The 19,352-nt window shown below is 36.1% G+C and overlaps 1 protein-coding gene across 1 annotated transcript in view; it reads left to right on the forward strand.

Annotated features, from left to right (window-relative positions):
- The window catches only part of PLA2G4A (phospholipase A2 group IVA), a 222,495-nt gene extending 203,934 nt beyond the window's left edge, over window positions 1-18,561 (forward strand). The window contains exons 17-18 of the mRNA XM_053693862.1: window positions 10,564-10,715; window positions 18,292-18,561. Of these exons, the coding sequence (XP_053549837.1) occupies window positions 10,564-10,715; window positions 18,292-18,417 (278 nt within the window). The 3' untranslated portion in view covers window positions 18,418-18,561. The remainder of the gene's footprint in view (window positions 1-10,563; window positions 10,716-18,291) is intronic.
- Window positions 18,562-19,352: the final 791 nt, after the last annotated feature.

Raw genomic sequence — 19,352 nt, forward strand, 5'->3', positions numbered from 1 at the left:
ACCTCTCAAAAATGCTAAATAAAGACCAAGCTTTCCAAATAATCTATTATTCTGCAAATCAAATTATTCACACCTAGAGTTACATAATAATAAAGAGTATTCCACAGAAGTCCAAAATGGCCACAATAGTTAAAGGGATACTAAACCCAATAATGAAGAAAAATTGATAATAGGGGTCAATTTGAAAGTTGCTTAAAATTGCTGCTGTATCCGAATCATGAAAGAAATAAAATTGGGTTTAGTATCCCTTTAAGTGCACTAATACTTGACCAGGTACATTTAGAAATCAACCCTCTCATTAAGTCCCCAGGTCTAAAAAGAAAATAAAAGTAAGTCAATGTATCACTCAATCAAATTTGGGAAAATTAAAGTGTAGAATTTGTTAAACAAAATTTGCAGAGCAAATTATTCCAAAAATAAACCAGAGATTTCAGCCTGTTCATTTATACATTACTTTACATATCATTTGCTAAAAATGTACTATTAATTCAATGTTTTTGTGTTTTCTGTACTTTATAATTAAAACTGATTGTAATTTGTAAATGATGTCAGCCAAGTGACTGAGTTATTGTCATGTCAAAAGGGACATTTCACTTAAGGGTTTAGTAATCAGTCTTGGTTACGGTTTGAAAATAAGTTATGTGGTCAAGCAACTCCATCTGTTTCTCATCATATTCCACAATTATTGTTTTTGTGAGTTCATCGTATAGCAGAGGTCTTATTGTAAAACAAATCCTTCATTATCCTCACAACTGTAAACCACTAGGGGTTTTTCCCTTAAGATAACATTTTATGTTGTGTCTTCCAAGTAGTTGACGTGTTTGCGCAGAAATATTCATGTTGTACAATGCAGATTTTTTTTTTTGTCCCAAACATAGTGTCCTTTATCAACATATATTCTTTTTGCAACTAATGTAATAAGATAATTCACAAACATACATGCACAGCAATGTAATTATGAGTTATTAAATATGTATTCAATGCAAAAAGCTACAGAACTTTGTATTTAATGCAGCTTCTAAACCCCACCCTCCCCCGACTAAAAACTGTGATTTGTACAAAGCAGAACACACAATTATATATAGCTAGAACAGCTATTAAAGGGACAGTCTACACCAGAATTTTTATTGTTTTAAAAGATAGATAATCCCTTTATTACCCATTTCCCAGTTTTGCATAACCAACAGAGTTATAATAATATACTTTTAACCTCTGTGATTATCTTGTATCTAAGCCTCTGCAAACTGCCCCTTTTTCAGTTCTTTTGACAGACTTGCAGTCTAGCCAATCAGTGCCTGCTCCCAGATAACTTCTCGTGCACGAGCACAGTGTTATCTATATGAAATACGTGAACTAACACCCTCTAGTGGTGAAAAACTGTTAATATGCAATCTGAAGGAGGTGGGCTTCAAGGTCTAAGAAATTAGCATATGAACCTCCTAGGTTAAGCTTTCAACTAAGAATACCAAGAGAACAAAGCAAAATTGGTGATAAAAGTAAATTGGAAAATTGTTTAAAATTACATGCTCTATCTGAATCATGAAAGTTTATTTTGGCCTAGACTGTCCCTTTAAGTGAATAAAATTGCAATATGTGGCACATAACAGTGAACAAGAGTCTGTTAACATGATCTGCACATAGGGGTCCACAGAAACTTTTCTGGGGGAGGGGAGAAAAAAGCAAAAATATAAAGTTCCGAAATAATGATAATAATGCACCAGGAGTGCTGTACATATACGCTACACATCGCTTTAAAATGGGGCACGTTGGCATCAAAAGAGTGATTAAACAGGCGCATGTGCTTACTCATAAGGAGTGTGATAGCAGGGCCCCAGATGCCAGTGGCTGCACTTTCCACATATCTGATAGTTCTTAAAAATAATTGTGCACTTTATGTGGTAGACTTGAATTATTTTAGTGCAATACTTTTTTATTATTTGTTGGAAATAAATTAAATTATAATTCCTGAACTCATAGAATGCATGAAACAATTTGCAGTCAATCTACTTGTCTTTAAAAGCCCAGAAGCAACATACCAACATAGATCTTTACATTCAAGTTCTAGGATAGATATTTGAAAACCTCCCTTGACGGTAAATGGTGTTTTTTCCTAACTTTTCTATTTCAGTTATTTTTATATTATTTTAGATCTGGACAAACATAATAGCAGCACTTCCAGTATTAAGTGATTATCAGAGTTTATCTTCAGAAGGCTAAGAGGAAGTTTTTGTTGTTTCATAACCATTCTATATTATCAGTTATCTGTCACTGATGTCTTATGAATGTTTGACGCATAACATTAAAAATGATGTCTGCATCCTCCCGGAAGTTAAAAAATGTGAATGACATAAGGAAAATGTTAATGCTGGGTTTTCCTATCTGTGTTAAGCATCTGAAACATTCATATTTTAGAAGTTTCTACACAACAATCCTATATAGCTATCACAGGTCATTTCTAGTGCATTTCCATCAACCGTTTACAAAATGTATGGTTTCCAGTTATATAGAACAATTGGGGGTGTTGGCCACAAATATATATATATTTAGATATAATGTATGAATATCAGTCATGAATCATTTTTGGATCATACTGGAAATTGCAAATTTAGGGCCAGGTTACAAGTGGAGTGCAAAATTGCGCTTACGCAAGCTCAATATTTGCGCTCCACTCAATAATACCAACGCATGCAAATGTCAATGGGCAGCAAAATGTAAATATATCTGTATATGAATATCATATATATATATATATATATATATATACAAAACTATGAAAAGGCACTCACTGGTAATAGTATTAAAATATAACATTTAATTTAATCTATTACAAAGCATAACATTTCGGGAACATTACGTCCCCTTTGTCAAATGCCAGATACAGCAATGCAATAAATACAAAGCGATATACCGATCCCAATAACCCATCACCTTAAATATCCACGAGTGAAGTCTCAAAAACGCTGAGCCGCAATTGCGGCCTGCGTGCAGTGTCGGGAGATAACGTCATCAGCGTGTGTCACGCCCTGACGTATATTCTCAAGAGAACGTAAGGAAGATCGTTTTGTATTTGGATATCTTTCTGAGAGTGCACCCTGGGAGCTGATGGACTATTGGATTATGGAGTGCCTATTCCACTGTCTTTGGTATGTATGTATATATATATATATATATATATATATATATATATATATATATATATATATATATATATATATATATATATAAATCAATGTAAATATTTGCATAGGAAATTAGTACATCTAGGCGAGTATCCCCGCTTGTTTTACCCCAGAAATTCTTAATATACAATGTTTTCAATGCACAAGAGAATTGTGGGTAAGATATGCAAATAAGATATGCAAATTCTCAGTTTTTTTGCTTCAAAAATACTGTTTTGACACAGCGATCCTTTTAAACAGGATTATAACAGCAAACCAGAAATCACTCACTAGACAAGCCTTTTTCGTTATTTTTGGAACTCATCAGTAGGAGATAGATTTCTGGTTGCTGCATTGGAAAAGCTATTTTCATGGTTAAACCAAAATTCATTAAAATTAGGGGGGGGGGAGATGAAAAACTGAAATTAAAATCCTCCATGTCTCAAAATTAAATCAATGTAAATATTTGCATAGGAAATTAGTACATCTAGGCAAGTATCCCCGCTTGCTTTTCCCCAGAAATTCTTAATATACAATGTTTCCAATGCACAAGAGAATTGTGGGTAAGATATGCAAATTAGATATGCAAATTCTCAGTTTTTTGCTTCAAAAATACTGTTTTGACACAGCGATCCTTTTAAACAGAATTATGACAGCAAACCAGAAATCACTCACTAGACAAGCCTGTTTCATTCTTTTTGGAACTCAGTAGGAGATAGATTTCTGGTTGCTGCATTGGAAAAGCTATTTTCATGGTTAAACCAAAATTCATTAAAATTATGGGGGGAGATAAAAAACTGAGAATTTGCATATCTAATTTGCATATCTTACCCACAATTCTCTTGTGCATTGGAAACATTGTATATTAAGAATTTCTGGGGAAAAGCAAGCGGGGATACTTGCCTAGATGTACTAATTTCCTATGCAAATATTTACATTGATTTAATTTTGAGACATGGAGGATTTTAATTTCAGTTTTTTATCTCCCCCCATAATTTTAATGAATTTTGGTTTAACCATGAAAATAGCTTCTCCAATGCAGCAAACAGAAATCTATCTCCTACTGATGAGTTCCAAAAAGAACGAAACATGCTTGTCTAGTGAGTGATTTCTGGTTTGCTGTCATAATCCTGTTTAAAAGGATAGCTGTGTCAAAACAGTATTTTTGAAGCAAAAAAAATGAGAATTTGCATATCTTAAAACCAAATATTAATGTCAGTTGCGCCTAAATATAATAGTAGTGAAAACAATGTTAACACAAAATACCTCCTGTGTTAGAAAGTACAATTGAATGTGCATAAGAAAATAAGTGCAAAAAACAAGTGGTGCCCCACACGCTCTTTAAAAATGAGATGTATCTCACTGGGTTGGTATATAATTAATACAGCAATCAAACCAAAAAACCTGGTGTGAGATCACAAATGTCCAAAGTTCAAATGATGTTGATATGGCTGCAAAAACTTCTTCCAAAAGTTGAAGGCAATTCAAACGAAGCAAATCTGTATAGAACACAAAAAAGAAGAAGGCGCCAACATAGTGTGAATCAGTATTGAAAGGTGTTCACTCCCCACACATTAATCGTACTTACAAAAAGTAAGGCACTTGAGAAGTGCTACAACGGCTTTCTGGAACATTAACAGCTGTCCAGGTAGCTGCTCACTCGTAATATAAGTAGTTTCCTTGATGCCGTATGTGATGCGCAAATATCCTGCAGCTTTGACCCCTCTTGCAGTATTACTCTCTCTCGTAGTGCCTGCTTATAGGAGAAATACCCAACCAAGTGGGCTAGCAGCTGGACTCCGTATGCAAAAATATATAAAAGTATCAAGTTTAAAATATCACTCAAGCCGTGATAACGATATAGTCTAAAAGCAAATGTTTATTTGTAAACATATAATCACAATGCGTTTCCCGGTCTATCTTGACCGCTTCCTCAGGTGAATATACTATATCAAAAATACACAGCTTATATTCGCTTTGCTCGGCGTCTAAGCCTGAACAAGGCGCATGCGTGAAGGAGTATGCAACATCCAAACAAAAAGTGGGTGTGTATCTACGTACTTGTGATTGGTTCTCAACAGTAAAACAGAAACCAACCAGACGGGTTCCAAATGCACACCTCGACTCCGTGCATAGAGAAAAACCAAAATATTACACAATCTGCAAATATATGCCGAATTAGTGCTACGATCTCCACCAACTAAGTGAAATATTGTACATAGTTATCATAAAAGTATCAAGTCACTGATATATATAGAAATGTTGCGGTAGGATAGTAACAAAAGTTACAATAAGTGGCGAACAGTGACACAGCTATAAAAGAACCGTCCAACAACTAAAAAATGAGTACGTGTATACAACCCCAGATTGGGATGCTTCTCCTACATGCATTTACACAAAAATAGCAACGCTGTACTATATAACAACTGAAATTGCTAATTCATCAGTTGGCAAAATATAAATATATATATCCCATAATGCATGAACTAAAACCTATTTTAATAACTGAAAAATAAAATAATTGTATAAATATATAAAAAACATTAAAAAAAAAAATATATATATGTATATGATATTTACATATGTATCAAGCTATCATGCCCCACAAGACGCCCTCCTCATAATACAGACTCAAGAATCTGATTCTACCTATTGAAAGCTCAGAGAGTGGATTGAGCGAGGAACCAATAACTATCAAGATCCCAGATATCGAGGCAATAACCTCCCAAAAACAATCTATAAACTAACCTCCCAGAGTAGATAAAAGATACTGAAATTAAAAGGAATTGGGAGAAGGCCCAGTACTAACTAATTCTATAATAGACTCTAACCTAATTAAATGCCGCCATGTCTAAATTCTCATTCAGGCCATGTGGATTCAAAGTTTTCATTTTCCAGATCCAGTATGTCTCCCTTTGTCTTAGGTCAATTAATCTATTTCTGCCCCATTTTAGAGTAATTTGTTCAATCGGAAAAATGCTATATAAATCTGTCTGTCCATCATGACAACATACTCCATGTCTAGAGACACCGTGTTTAATGCAGGAATTCCTCACATTTCTCATGTGTTCCCCCCATCTTTTTTTCAGGGGTCTTGAGGTTCTCCCTATATACTGCAGGCCACATTTGCACTCCAGTAGATATATTACGAAAGAGGAATCACATGAAAAGCGAGTTTTTATCTCAAATTCCTCCTTTGTTGAAAAAGACATAAATTTCAATTTCTCCCCCTTCGTGAACTCACACAACCCACAATTCGCTCTATTACATTTATAGAAACCTTTCTTACTAGACAGCCAATTTCTTGTCTTCTGTTCTTTATTTTTTCCAAATTTCCTCATCACTATTTTGCTGGGAGCAAGTTTATTTTTAAGTGAAGGGGCTCTTTTAAAAGTACATATCGGATTCTCATCTAGAATATTTTTTAGTACCGGATCATTCAATAGAATATTCCAATGTTTACGGACAATTCATTTAATTCTATCATGATTTGAAGTATATTTAGTTATAAATCTAAGATTTTTATTGATTTTATTATTATTAGTGCCTTTTCCATCTAAATAGCTGCATTCTGCGTTATCTTTCTTTTTTGATGTTTTAAAAAATTCAGATCTATCTTTATTTCTTGCCTTCAAAAAGCTCTCCTCTATTAGATCCTTAGGATAATCTTTTTCCAAGAATCTACTTTTTAGGATTCCTGCTTGTTCATCAAAAAGAGTTAAATTTGTACAATTTCTACGGATTCTAGAGAACTGATTGTAAGGTATATTCTTCTTCCATGCTTTATAATGGTTGCTTTTATAATTCAAATAACTATTCGTATCCACTGTTTTAAAGTGAGTCTTAGTCAAAATATGACCTACTTGGTGGGTTGTGTGAGTTCACGAAGGGGGAGAAATTGAAATTTATGTCTTTTTCAACAAAGGAGGAATTTGAGATAAAAACTCGCTTTTCATGTGATTCCTCTTTCGTAATATATCTACTGGAGTGCAAATGTGGCCTGCAGTATATAGGGAGAACCGCAAGACCCCTGAAAAAAATATGGGGGGAACACATGAGAAATGTGAGGAATTCCTGCATTAAACACAGTGTCTCTAGACATGGAGTATGTTGTCATGATGGACAGACAGATTTATATAGCATTTTTCCAATTGAACAAATTACTCTAAAATGGGGCAGAAATAGATTAATTGACCTAAGACAAAGGGAGACATACTGGATCTGGAAAATGAAAACTTTGAATCCACATGGCCTGAATGAGAATTTAGACATGGCGGCATTTAATTAGGTTAGAGTCTATTATAGAATTAGTTAGTACTGGGCCTTCTCCCAATTCCTTTTAATGTCAGTATCTTTTATCTACTCTGGGAGGTTAGTTTATAGATTGTTTTTGGGAGGTTATTGCCTCGATATCTGGGATCTTGATAGTTATTGGTTCCTCGCTCAATCCACTCTCTGAGCTTTCAATAGGTAGAATCAGATTCTTGAGTCTGTATTATGAGGAGGGCGTCTTGTGGGGCATGATAGCTTGATACATATGTAAATATCATATACATATATATATATATATATTTTTTTTTTTATGTTTTTTATATATTTATACAATTATTTTATTTTTCAGTTATTAAAATAGGTTTTAGTTCATGCATTATGGGATATATATATTTATATTTTGCCAACTGATGAATTAGCAATTTCAGTTGTTATATAGTACAGCGTTGCTATTTTTGTGTAAATGCATGTAGGAGAAGCATCCCAATCTGGGGTTGTATACACGTACTCATTTTTTAGTTGTTGGACGGTTCTTTTATAGCTGTGTCACTGTTCGCCACTTATTGTAACTTTTGTTACTATCCTTCCGCAACATTTCTATATATATCAGTGAATTTGCATATCTTACCCACAATTCTCTTGTGCATTGGAAACATTGTATATTAAGAATTTCTGGGGAAAAGCAAGCGGGGATACTTGCCTAGATGTACTAATTTCCTATGCAAATATTTACATTGATTTAATTTTGAGACATGGAGGATTTTAATTTCAGTTTTTTATCTCCCCCCATAATTTTAATGAATTTTGGTTTAACCATGAAAATAGCTTTTCCAATGCAGCAACCAGAAATCTATCTCCTACTGATGAGTTCCATAAAGAACGAAACAGTCTTGTCTAGTGAGTGATTTCTGGTTTGCTGTCATAATCCTGTTTAAAAGGATCGCTGTGTCAAAACAGTATTTTTGAAGCAAAAAACTGAGAATTTGTATATCTAATTTGCATATCTTACCCACAAATCTCTTGTGCATTGGAAACATTATATATTAAGAATTTCTGGGGAAAAGCAAGCGGGGATACTTGCCTAGATGTACTAATTTCCTATGCAAATATTTACATTGATTTAATTTTGAGACATGGAGGATTTTAATTTCAGTTTTTTATTTCCCCCCATAATTTTAATGAATTTTGGTTTAACCATGAAAATAGCTTTTCCATTGCAGCAACCAGAAATCTATCTCCTACTGATGAATTCCAAAAAGAAAAAAAACAGGCTTGTCTAGTGAGTGATTTCTGGTTTGCTGTCATAATCCTTTTTTAAAGGATCGCTGTGTCAAAACAGTATTTTTGAAGCAAAAAAACTGAGAATTTGCATATCTAATTTGCATATCTTACCCACAATTCTCTTGTGCATTGGAAACATTGTATATTAAGAATTTCTGGGGAAAAGCAAGCGGGGATACTTGCCTAGATGTACTAATTTCCTATGCAAATATTTACATTGATTTAATTTTGAGACATGGAGGATTTTAATTTCAGTTTTTTTATCTCCCCCCATAAGTTTAATGAATTTATATATATATATATATATATATATATATATATATATATATATATATATATATATATATATGTGTGTGTGTATGTTAATATGTGTATATATCTGTATATGAATATTATATATGTGTGTGTGTGTGATACTATGTGTGATAATATGTGTATCTATATATATATATATATATATATATATATATCTGTATATAAATATATATGTGTGTGTGTGTGTGTGTGTGTGTGTGTTGATGTGTGTATATATCTGTATATGAATATTATATATATGTGTGTGTGTGTGTGAGTGTTAATATGTGTATATATCTGAAAAAAAGGCTACTGTTTATTTAAAATTTGGAGTAATTGCTTTTGCATCATTTTTTTTATTATGCACATTTTTTTATGCATTTCTACTATATGTAATGGTCCTTTTAAGATGAGTTATTATTCTTGTCCAATCTAATCCAAAATCCATAAAGAGGTATAAAGACCCCCTACTAATTCAACCTAAACTCCTCTCTACCTCTCCTTGTGTGCAACATGGCTCACTACAATTCACTCATATCATTCTGTGTACAAAGTCACATTCTGGCATTTTTTTTCTCCCTATTGACTATTTCTACTTAACTAACTCCATAACTGCCTTTGATTTGTCATCTATAAACCTTGAGTTTATGTTCTAGTCTTGAAGATGGGAACACAATTTTCTAATACTCTATACTCACCTCATCACTGGCTTTTCAAGAAGTGAGCCTACCTCTTAGAAAAATGCAAATTGAATAATTTCTAAAGCATAAATAAAAATGACTCCAATGTTGCCTTAAACATTGAGGCTGTTGACAGACCTACATGTATTCAGAGAATCCTAAGTTTAGATTAGTCTAACAAATGTGTCTGACTTTAGGCATATTTCTTAGGATGGTTGTAAGGGAAAATTTTGAAGTTTGTAATTTCACAGATAAGTGCTTTAATATTTTCCAATTCTTTAGAATATTTTCTGACTCTATTTATTATTTCTATACATTGTAAGTACTATAATAATTTCAGATTATATACAATATTTATCAACAGTATAAGTACTATAATATTTTCAGGTTATATATAATATTTATATACAGTATAAGTATCTGGAATTCCAAAATCCAAACTTATTTTATAATCTAAACTTTTTCGCTACTATTTTTAAAACAATTAAATGATCACAAATTACTGTTTGTCCTCCCTGTAAGTCACAAATGTATCACAAAATGATATAAAACCACCTTTAGTTACATGTATAAGCTGTATCATGAAATATAAATATTGTTTGGATAAAGGATTTTCTACTGTATAATCATTTTGGATTGTATAAAATATTTATACACAGCAAAAGTACTAGAATATTTATATACTGTATAAGTACTATAATATTTTCAGATCATATATAATATTTATATACAGTATAAGTGCTGTAATATTTTCAGACCATATATAATCTTTATAAACAGTATAAGTGCTGTAATATTTTCGGATTATATAATATTGATATACAGTTAAGTACTACAATATTTTTATCCTTTTTTTTTGTTGTTTTTTGTTGTTGTAGGTGTTCATAGAGAACCTGATGATCTGTTTGCTGATTTTGACATTTTTGATGACCCAGAAACCCCTTTCTCAACATTTAATTTCCAGTACCCACATGAAGCATTTGACAGGCTGCACGACCTAATGGAATTTAATACTTTGAACAATATTGATGTGCGTATATCTTTCATTTTTATTTGAAACTTTTGCTCTGCTGATAGCAAATAAAAAGGTGTTGCACATAACAGGTCTAGTTATGTGAAAGAAAAAACACAATTTATACTTACCTGATAAATTTATTTCTCTTGTGGTGTATCCAGTCCACGGATCATCCATTACTTGTGGGATATTCTCATTCCCAACAGGAAGTTGCAAGAGGACACCCACAGCAGAGCTGTTATATAGCTCCTCCCCTAACTGCCATATCCAGTCATTCGACCAAAAACACGCAGAGAAAGGAGAAACCATAGGGTGCAGTGGTGACTGTAGTTTAAATGAAAAAATTACCTGCCTTAAAATGACAGGGCGGGCCGTGGACTGGATACACCACAAGAGAAATACATTTATCAGGTAAGTATAAATTGTGTTTTCTCTTGTAAGGTGTATCCAGTCCACGGATCATCCATTACTTGTGGGATACCAATACCAAAGCTAAAGTACACGGATGAAGGGAGGGACAAGGCAGGTATTTAAATGGAAGGTACCACTGCCTGTAAAACCTTTCTCCCAAAAATAGCCTCCGAAGAAGCAAAAGTATCAAATTTGTAGAATTTTTAAAAAGTATGAAGCGAAGACCAAGTCGCCGCCTTGCAAATCTGTTCAATAGAAGCCTCATTTTTAAAGGCCCAAGTGGAAGCCACAGCTCTAGTAGAATGAGCTGTAATCCTTTCAGGAGGCTGCTGGCCAGCAGTCTCATAGGCTAAGCGGATTATGCTTCTTAGCCAAAAAGAAAGAGAGGTTGCCGAAGCCTTTTGACCTCTCCTCTGTCCAGAGTAGACAACAAACAAAGCAGATGTTTGACAAAAATCTTTAGTAGCTTGTAAGTAAAACTTTAAAGCATGAACCACGTCCAGATTGTGTAATAGACGTTCCTTCTTTGAAGAAGGATTAGGACACAAGGATGGAACAACAATCTCTTGATTGATATTCTTGTTAGATACCACCTTAGGTAAAAACCCAGGTTTGGTACGCAGGACTAACTTATCCGTATGGAAGATCAGATAAGGAGAATCACATTGTAAAGCAGATAACTCGGAGACTCTACGAGCCAAGGAAATAGCTACCAAAAACAGAACTTTCCAAGATAAAAGTTTGATATCTATGGAATGAAGAGGTTCAAACAGAACTCCTTGAAGAACCTTAAGAACCAAATTTAAGCTCCATGGGGGAGCAACAGGTTTAAACACAGGCTTGATTCTAACCAAAGCCTGACAAAATGCCTGAACATCTGGAACATCTGCCAGACGCTTGTGCAAAAGAATAGACAGAGCACAAATCTGTCCTTTTAAGGAACTAGCTGACAATCCTTTTTCTAAACCATCTTGGAGAAAAGATAATATCCTGGGAATCCTAACCCTTGGATTCACACCAATAAAGATATGTACGCCATATTTTATGGTAAATTTTCCTGGTGACAGGCTTTCGTGCCTGTATTAAGGTATCAATGACTGACTCGGAGAAGCCACGCTTTGATAAAATCAAGCGTTCAATCTCCAGGCAGTCAGTCTCAGAGAAATTAGATTTGGATGGTTGAAAGGACCCTAAAGTAGAAGGTCATGTCTCAGAGGCAGAGTCCATGGTGGAAAGGATGACATGTCCACCAGATCTGCATACCAGGTCCTGCGTGGCCATGCAAGCGCTATCAAAATCACTGATGCTCTCTCCTGCTTGATCTTGGCAATCAGTCGAGGGAGCAGAGGAAACGGTGGAAACACATAAGCCAGGTTGAAAGACCAGGGCGCTGCTAGAGCATCTATTAGCGTCGCCTTGGGATCCCTGGACCTGGATCCGTAACAAGGAAGCTTGGCGTTCTAGCGAGACGCCATGAGATCCAGTTCTGGTTTGCCCCAACGATGAATCAATTGTGCAAACACCTCCGGATGGAGTTCCCACTCTCCCGGATGAAAAGTCTGACGACTTAAAAAATCCGCCTCCCAGTTCTCTACACCTGGGATATGGATAGCTGATAGGTGGCAAGAGTGAGTCTCTGCCCAGCGAATTATCTTTGAGACTTCTAACATCGCTAGGGAACTTCTTGTTCCCCCTTGATGATTGATATAAGCCACAGTCGTGATGTTGTCCGACTGAAATCTGATGTACCTCAGAGTTGCTAACTGAGGCCAAGCCTGAAGAGCATTGAATCTTGCTCTTCCAGAATATTTATTGGAAGGAGTGTCTCCTCCTGAGTCCACGATCCCTGAGCCTTCAGGGAGTTCCAGACTGCACCCCAACCTAGAAGGCTGGCATCTGTTGTTACAATTGTCCAATCTGGCCTGCGAAAGGTCATACCTTTGGACAGATGGACCCGAGATAGCCACCAGAGAAGAGAATCCCTGGTCTCTTGATCCAGATTTAGTAGACGGGACAAATCTGTGTAATCCCCGTTCCACTGACTGAGCATGCATAGTTGCAGCGGTCTGAGATGTAGGCATGCAAACGGCACTATGTCCATTGCCGCTACCATTAAGCCAATTACTTCCATGCACTGAGCCACCGAAGGGCGCGGAATGGAATGAAGAACACGGCAGGAATTTAGAAGCTTTGATAACCTGGACTCCGTCAGGTAAATTTTCATTTCTACAGAATCTATCAGAGTCCCTAGGAAGGAAAACTCTTGTGAGTGGGGATAGAGAACTCTTTTCCTCGTTCACTTTCCACCCATGCGATCTCAGAAATGCCAGTACTACGTCCATATGAGACTTGGCAATTTGGAAGTTTGACGCCTGTATCAGGATGTCATCTAAATAAGGGGCCACTGCTATGCCCCGCGGCCTTAGGACCGCCAGAAGCGACCCTAGAACCTTCGTAAAGATTCTTGGGGCTGTAGCTAATCCAAAGGGAAGATCTACAAACTGGTAATGCCTGTCTAGAAAGGCAAACCTGAGAAACCGATGATGATCTTTGTTATCGGAATGTGAAGATAAGCATCCTTTAAATCCACTGTAGTCATATATTGACCCTCCTGGATCATAGGTAGGATGGTACGAATAGTTTCCATCTTGAATGATGGAACTCTGAGGAATTTGTTTAAGATCTTTAGATCCAAAATTGGTCTGAAGGTTCCCTCTTTTTTGGGAACCACAAACAGATTTGAGTAAAAACCCTGTCCCTGTTCCTCCTTTGGAACTGGATGGATCACTCCCATAACTAGGAGGTCTCGTACACAGTGTAAGAATGCCTCTCTCTTTATCTGGTTTGCAGATAATTGTGAAAGGTGAAATCTCCCTTTTGTGGGGGGAAGCTTTGAAGTCCAGAAGATATCCCTGGTATATAATTTCCAACACCCAGGGATCCTGGACATCTCTTGCCCACGCCTGGGCGAAGAGCGAAAGTCTGCCCCCTACTAGATCCGTTACCGGATAGGGGGCCGTTCCTTCATGCTGTCTTAGAGGCAGCAGCAGGCTTTTTGGCCTGCTTACCTTTGTCCCAGGTCTGGTTTGGTCTCCAGACCGTCTTGGACTGAGCAAAAGTTCCCTCTTGTTTGCATTAGAGGAAGTTGATGCCGCACTTGCCTTGAAAGGCACGAAAATTAGACTGTTTGGCCCTTGATTTGGACCTGTCCTGAGGAAGGGCATGACCTTTTCCTCCAGTGATATCAGCAATAATCTCCTTCAAACCAGGCCCGAATAGGGTCTGCCCCTTGAAGGGAATGTTAAGCAGCTTAGATTTTGAATTCACGTCAGCTGACCATGATTTAAGCCATAGTGCCCTGCGCGCCTGTATAGCAAAACCAGAATTCTTAGCCGTTAGTTTAGTCAAATGAACAATGGCATCAGAAAACAAAGGAATTGGCTAGCTTAAGTGCTCTAAGCTTGCCAAGTATGTCATCCAATGGAGTCTCTACCTGTAAAGCCTCTTCCAGAGACTCAAACCAGAACGCCACAGCAGCAGTGACAGGAGCAATGCATGCAAGGGGCTGTAGGATAAAACCTTATTGAATAAACATTTTCTTAAGGTAACCTTCTAATTTTTTATCCATTGGATCTAAAAAAGCATAACTGTCCTCGACAGGGATAGTAGTACGCTTTGCTAAAGTAGAAACTGCTCCCTTCACCTTAGGAACTGTCTGTCATAAGTCCCGTGTGGTGGCGTCTATTGGAAACATTTTTCTAAAAATAGGAGGGGAAGAGAACGTCACACCTGGTCTATCCCATTCCTTATTAATAATTTCTGTAAACCTTTTAGGTATTGGAAAAACATCAGTACACACCGGCACTGCATAGTATTTATCCAGTCTACACAATTTCTCTGGCACTGCAATTGTATCACAGTCATTCAGAGCAGCTAAAACCTCCCTGAGAAACACGCGGAGGTGTTCAAGCTTAAATTTAAATGTAGAAATATCAGAATCAGGTTGCATCATCTTTCCTGAGTCATAAACATCACCCACAGACTGAAGCTCTCCTTCCTCAGCTTCTGCATATTGTGAGGCAGTATCAGACATGGTTCTTAAAGCGTCAGTATGCTCTGCATTTCGTCTAACCCCAGAGCTTACCTCTAAATTCAGGTAGTCTGGTTAATACCGCTGACAGTGTATTATCCATGACTGCCGCCATGTCTTGTAAAATTATCGCTATGGGCGCCCTAGATGTACTTGGTTCCATTTGAGCGTGAGTCCCTTGAGCGGGAGTCAAAGGATCTGACACGTGGGGAGAGTTAGTCGGCATAACTTCCCCCTCGTCAGATTCCTCTGGTGATAAAAATTTTTAAAGACAGAATATGATCTTTATTGCTTAAAGTGAAATCAGTACATTTGGTACACATTATAAGAGGGGGTTCCACCATGGCTTTTAAACATAATGAACAAGGAGTTTCCTCTATGTCAGACATGTTTGTACAGACTAGCAATGAGACTAGCAAGCTTGGAAAACACTTTAAATCAAGTTAACAAGCAAATCTAAAAAACGGTACTGTGCCTTTAAGAGAAACAAATTTTGTCAAAATTTGAAAAACAGTGAAAAAAGGCAGTTAATCAAACGAAATTTTTACAGTGTATGTAATAAGTTAACAGAGCATTGCACCCACTTGCAAATGGATGATTAACCCCTTAATTCAAAAAACGGATCAAAAAAACGATATAGACGTTTTTTAACAGACACAACAAACTGCCACAGCCTGCTGTGGCCCTACCTTCCCCAATAAACGACTTTGGAAAGCCTTTGAGCCCTTTAGAGATGTCCTATAGCATACAGGGGACTCCTGAGGGAAGCTGGATGTCACAGGTTGTAATTTTAACTGCAACAACTGTAACTTTTATACTACAACAGTGGAAAGCCTCAGGAAACTGTTTCTAGGCAAAATTTAAGCCAGCCATGTGGAAAAAACTAGGCCCCAATAAAGTTTTATCACCAAAGCATATATAAAAACGATTAAACATGCCAGCAAACGTTTTATATTGCAATTTTATAAGGGTATTACCCCTGAGAGTAAGCATGATACCAATCGCTATTAAATCACTGTATTCAGGCTTAACTTACATTAATCCGGTATCAGCAGCATTTTCTAGCATTTTCCATTTCTAGAAAAAATTGTAACTGTACATACCTCATAGCAGAGTAACCTGCACGCCATTCTCCCGCTGAAGTTACCTCTCTCCTCAGACAGCAATGGATCTTAGTTACAACCTGCTAAGATCATAGAAACTCAGGCAGATTCTTCTTCTATTTACTGCCTGGGATAAAATAGTACAACTCCGGTACCATTTAAAATAACAAACTTTTGATTTAAGATAAAAAAACTAACTATATTTCACCACTCTCTCTTACTACCTCCATGCGTGTTGAGAGTTGCAAGAGAATGACTGGATATGGCAGTTAGGGGAGGAGCTATATAACAGCTCTGCTGTGGGTGTCCTCTTGCAACTTCCTGTTGGGAATGAGAATATCCCACAAGTAATGGATGATCCGTGGACTGGATACACCTTACAAGAGAAATAGTTTTGTTAAAACACAAAGTTTATTTTTGAAACAATATTGACTCCTACTCTTAGCAAAAGCTTGGGGTCAGTTACAGGGACATTATAGCATTCTATAATGTAGATATTTTGCATGTGTAATATATATATATTTAAGTATAAGTTATAAGGAAGAATTATACAGAGATTTTTTATTTCACCAAAAAGGTGCAAAATGAATTAAAGGTGCTTGTAACCTTTGAGAGAGAATTTGGGCAAAAGGCATCAGTGAGGGGCAAGGGGGAACCTATGTTTTTTTTAACATTTGGGGTAGTATTTGCCTAATATCGCAAGCACCATAGGGTCTTACAGATAACTTGCCATAGTACCAAATACCATATACGTTAATAATAAGAGAGATTACTTAGAGATTATATATTTATGCAATTAGTGTAATAGTACTCAGATAGATCTCAGTGTGTGATACAAAACAACAAAATTAAGTTTATAATTGTTTTCCAGACTACTTGTTACAACTGATACAATTGATATATTTAGAACAAGTGGAGGATAATGGCTCCTATATTTATTTAAATAAGACGCTATGATATGGCAATAGGATTTCCTTATGTAGGATTCAGTGCCCGATATATAGTTCAAGCTATACTTTTGTCTTATTGTAATGTAATATGTAAAATGAAGTATCACAATAGAGCATAGTTCTCTCCAACACTTTTACATTTTTGGTCCCTGTAATATATTTACTAAATCTTAAAATGAAATCACAAAAGGTCGCACTCCCATTTGCAAAGGGAGTTAGGATTAGCCATAACCAGTCTCACCCATTTCAAAGGATTTATTATTACCACAAACATCTAGACGTATATCTGAAGTCAGTGAGCATCTGTCTAGAAATGCAGCGTTTTTTCCCTTCTTTACTTTGATTCATAGGTTAACTTCAACAAATCTAATTGATAATTGAATTGTTTGCTTTGGAAATTCCATACAATGTATATAATAAAATATACAGTTATAGGTATCTATAGCTCTTTGTCACACAAGGTATATCATAAGCTTCTGTGTTTTTGTTATATTCAATGGTTTTACTCACTTGTTGTTTCCTTAGGGTAACTTTATTCTAAATTTCAATTTTAAATTAAATTAATCTCACAATTTAAAGAGACCGTGTACTGTAAAATTGTTTTTCCATTAATGTGTTCTACCGAATGAGTATAAAATTTATGAGAAATTGCTCTTTTTGTTTATGTATATGAAATATCTGGTTTCCTTCATTCTAAGCTGTGTCATTGTTATGGCAGCTAACTTTACAATGCCTAGGGCAGCATAAAAACACAGCATAAATCGCCAAATAAATATACTTTTTTTCCACCCTCTAGACCATCTTATATATGGCTGTATGCCAGGGAACCAATCAGCATTCATATGACATTAAACTCACCTAAACTAATGCTGTATTTTTTTATTGTAAGTCAATTAGTGCATATTATGTTAATAATGTAGTGTAATTTGTTTTTGTTTGTTTTTCAGAATCTTTTAGAATATTTCTTTTACACATTTTTGCCATTTCAGATGCATATGTTAAATATTGACAACACTTTCTATTTTTTTTCCTTACAGTTAATCAAACAAGCCATTGAAGACAGCATTGCATACAGACGAGAGCACCCATCTCGCTGCTCCGTGTCTTTAAATGACCTTGAAGAACGGAAATTCTTCAATAAAGGCACAACAAAAAAACAATGAAAACTGAATCCTGTCATAGAGTTGGTGTTTGAGACAAAAAAATAAACTCCTGGATGGACAATTATGCATTATCTGTATATAACCATATATGTTTGAGCCATATATGCTAATATTTAATAAACCTATATATATTATGTACCTGTATACTGTGCTACATTCCATCTATTCAAATATTTCCTTGTCAATTAAAATGTATCTTTCCTTCCTAAGACATGGAGAGTCCACAACATCATTCCAATTACTAGTGGGGTATTCACTCCTGGCCAGCAGGAGGAGGCAAAGAGCATCACAGCAAAGCTGTTAAGTGTCACTCCCCTACCCACAATCCCCAGTCATTCTCTTTCTCCTCTGTCAATGGAGGAGGTGAAGTTCGGTGTCTGAAAATATTTTTCCTTTTCTGGGTACTAAGCAAGAATTTAGGTTTAGCTGTGTCCACGTCAATCTCTTGAGTAAGACTAGCGGTGGCTTTTAAGCAGTTAGGAAGTGGTGAGGTGGTCCTTACTTTGTTTTCTAACATATTGCTGCCCTAGTCACAGAAAGCCAGAGTTGGTTACTCTGTTCTTTCTTTTTTCAACAGGTCTCTGTGAGGAGTATGTGTCCTTTCACGTCTGGTGAGCTATCTCCCTGCCGGACAGCTAGACTGCAGGTAAGTGCTTTTGTCTTCTAGGTCTTGGAGACTTGCACTTGCAGTTTATTGGGACATGTTTAATCCTTTGTTCAGGATTTACTTTGGTAGAGGGCAGGCACACAGTGTATGTGGAGACTAGGGGACTAAGTCAGCATGATTTGTTTATTCAGGCTTAGTGTATGTGGGCTTATGTTTTTACTGTACTCGGCTGGTAACTGAAATTGAGTGACAGAAATATGTGTTCGTTTGTGAAATTGTTTATTTGTCCACTTCCCCGGGCTGTTTCTATAAAGGTCTGTGAATTTTA

Source organism: Bombina bombina, chromosome 10 (genome assembly GCF_027579735.1).
Source record: "Bombina bombina isolate aBomBom1 chromosome 10, aBomBom1.pri, whole genome shotgun sequence".
NCBI lineage: Eukaryota > Metazoa > Chordata > Amphibia > Anura > Bombinatoridae > Bombina > Bombina bombina.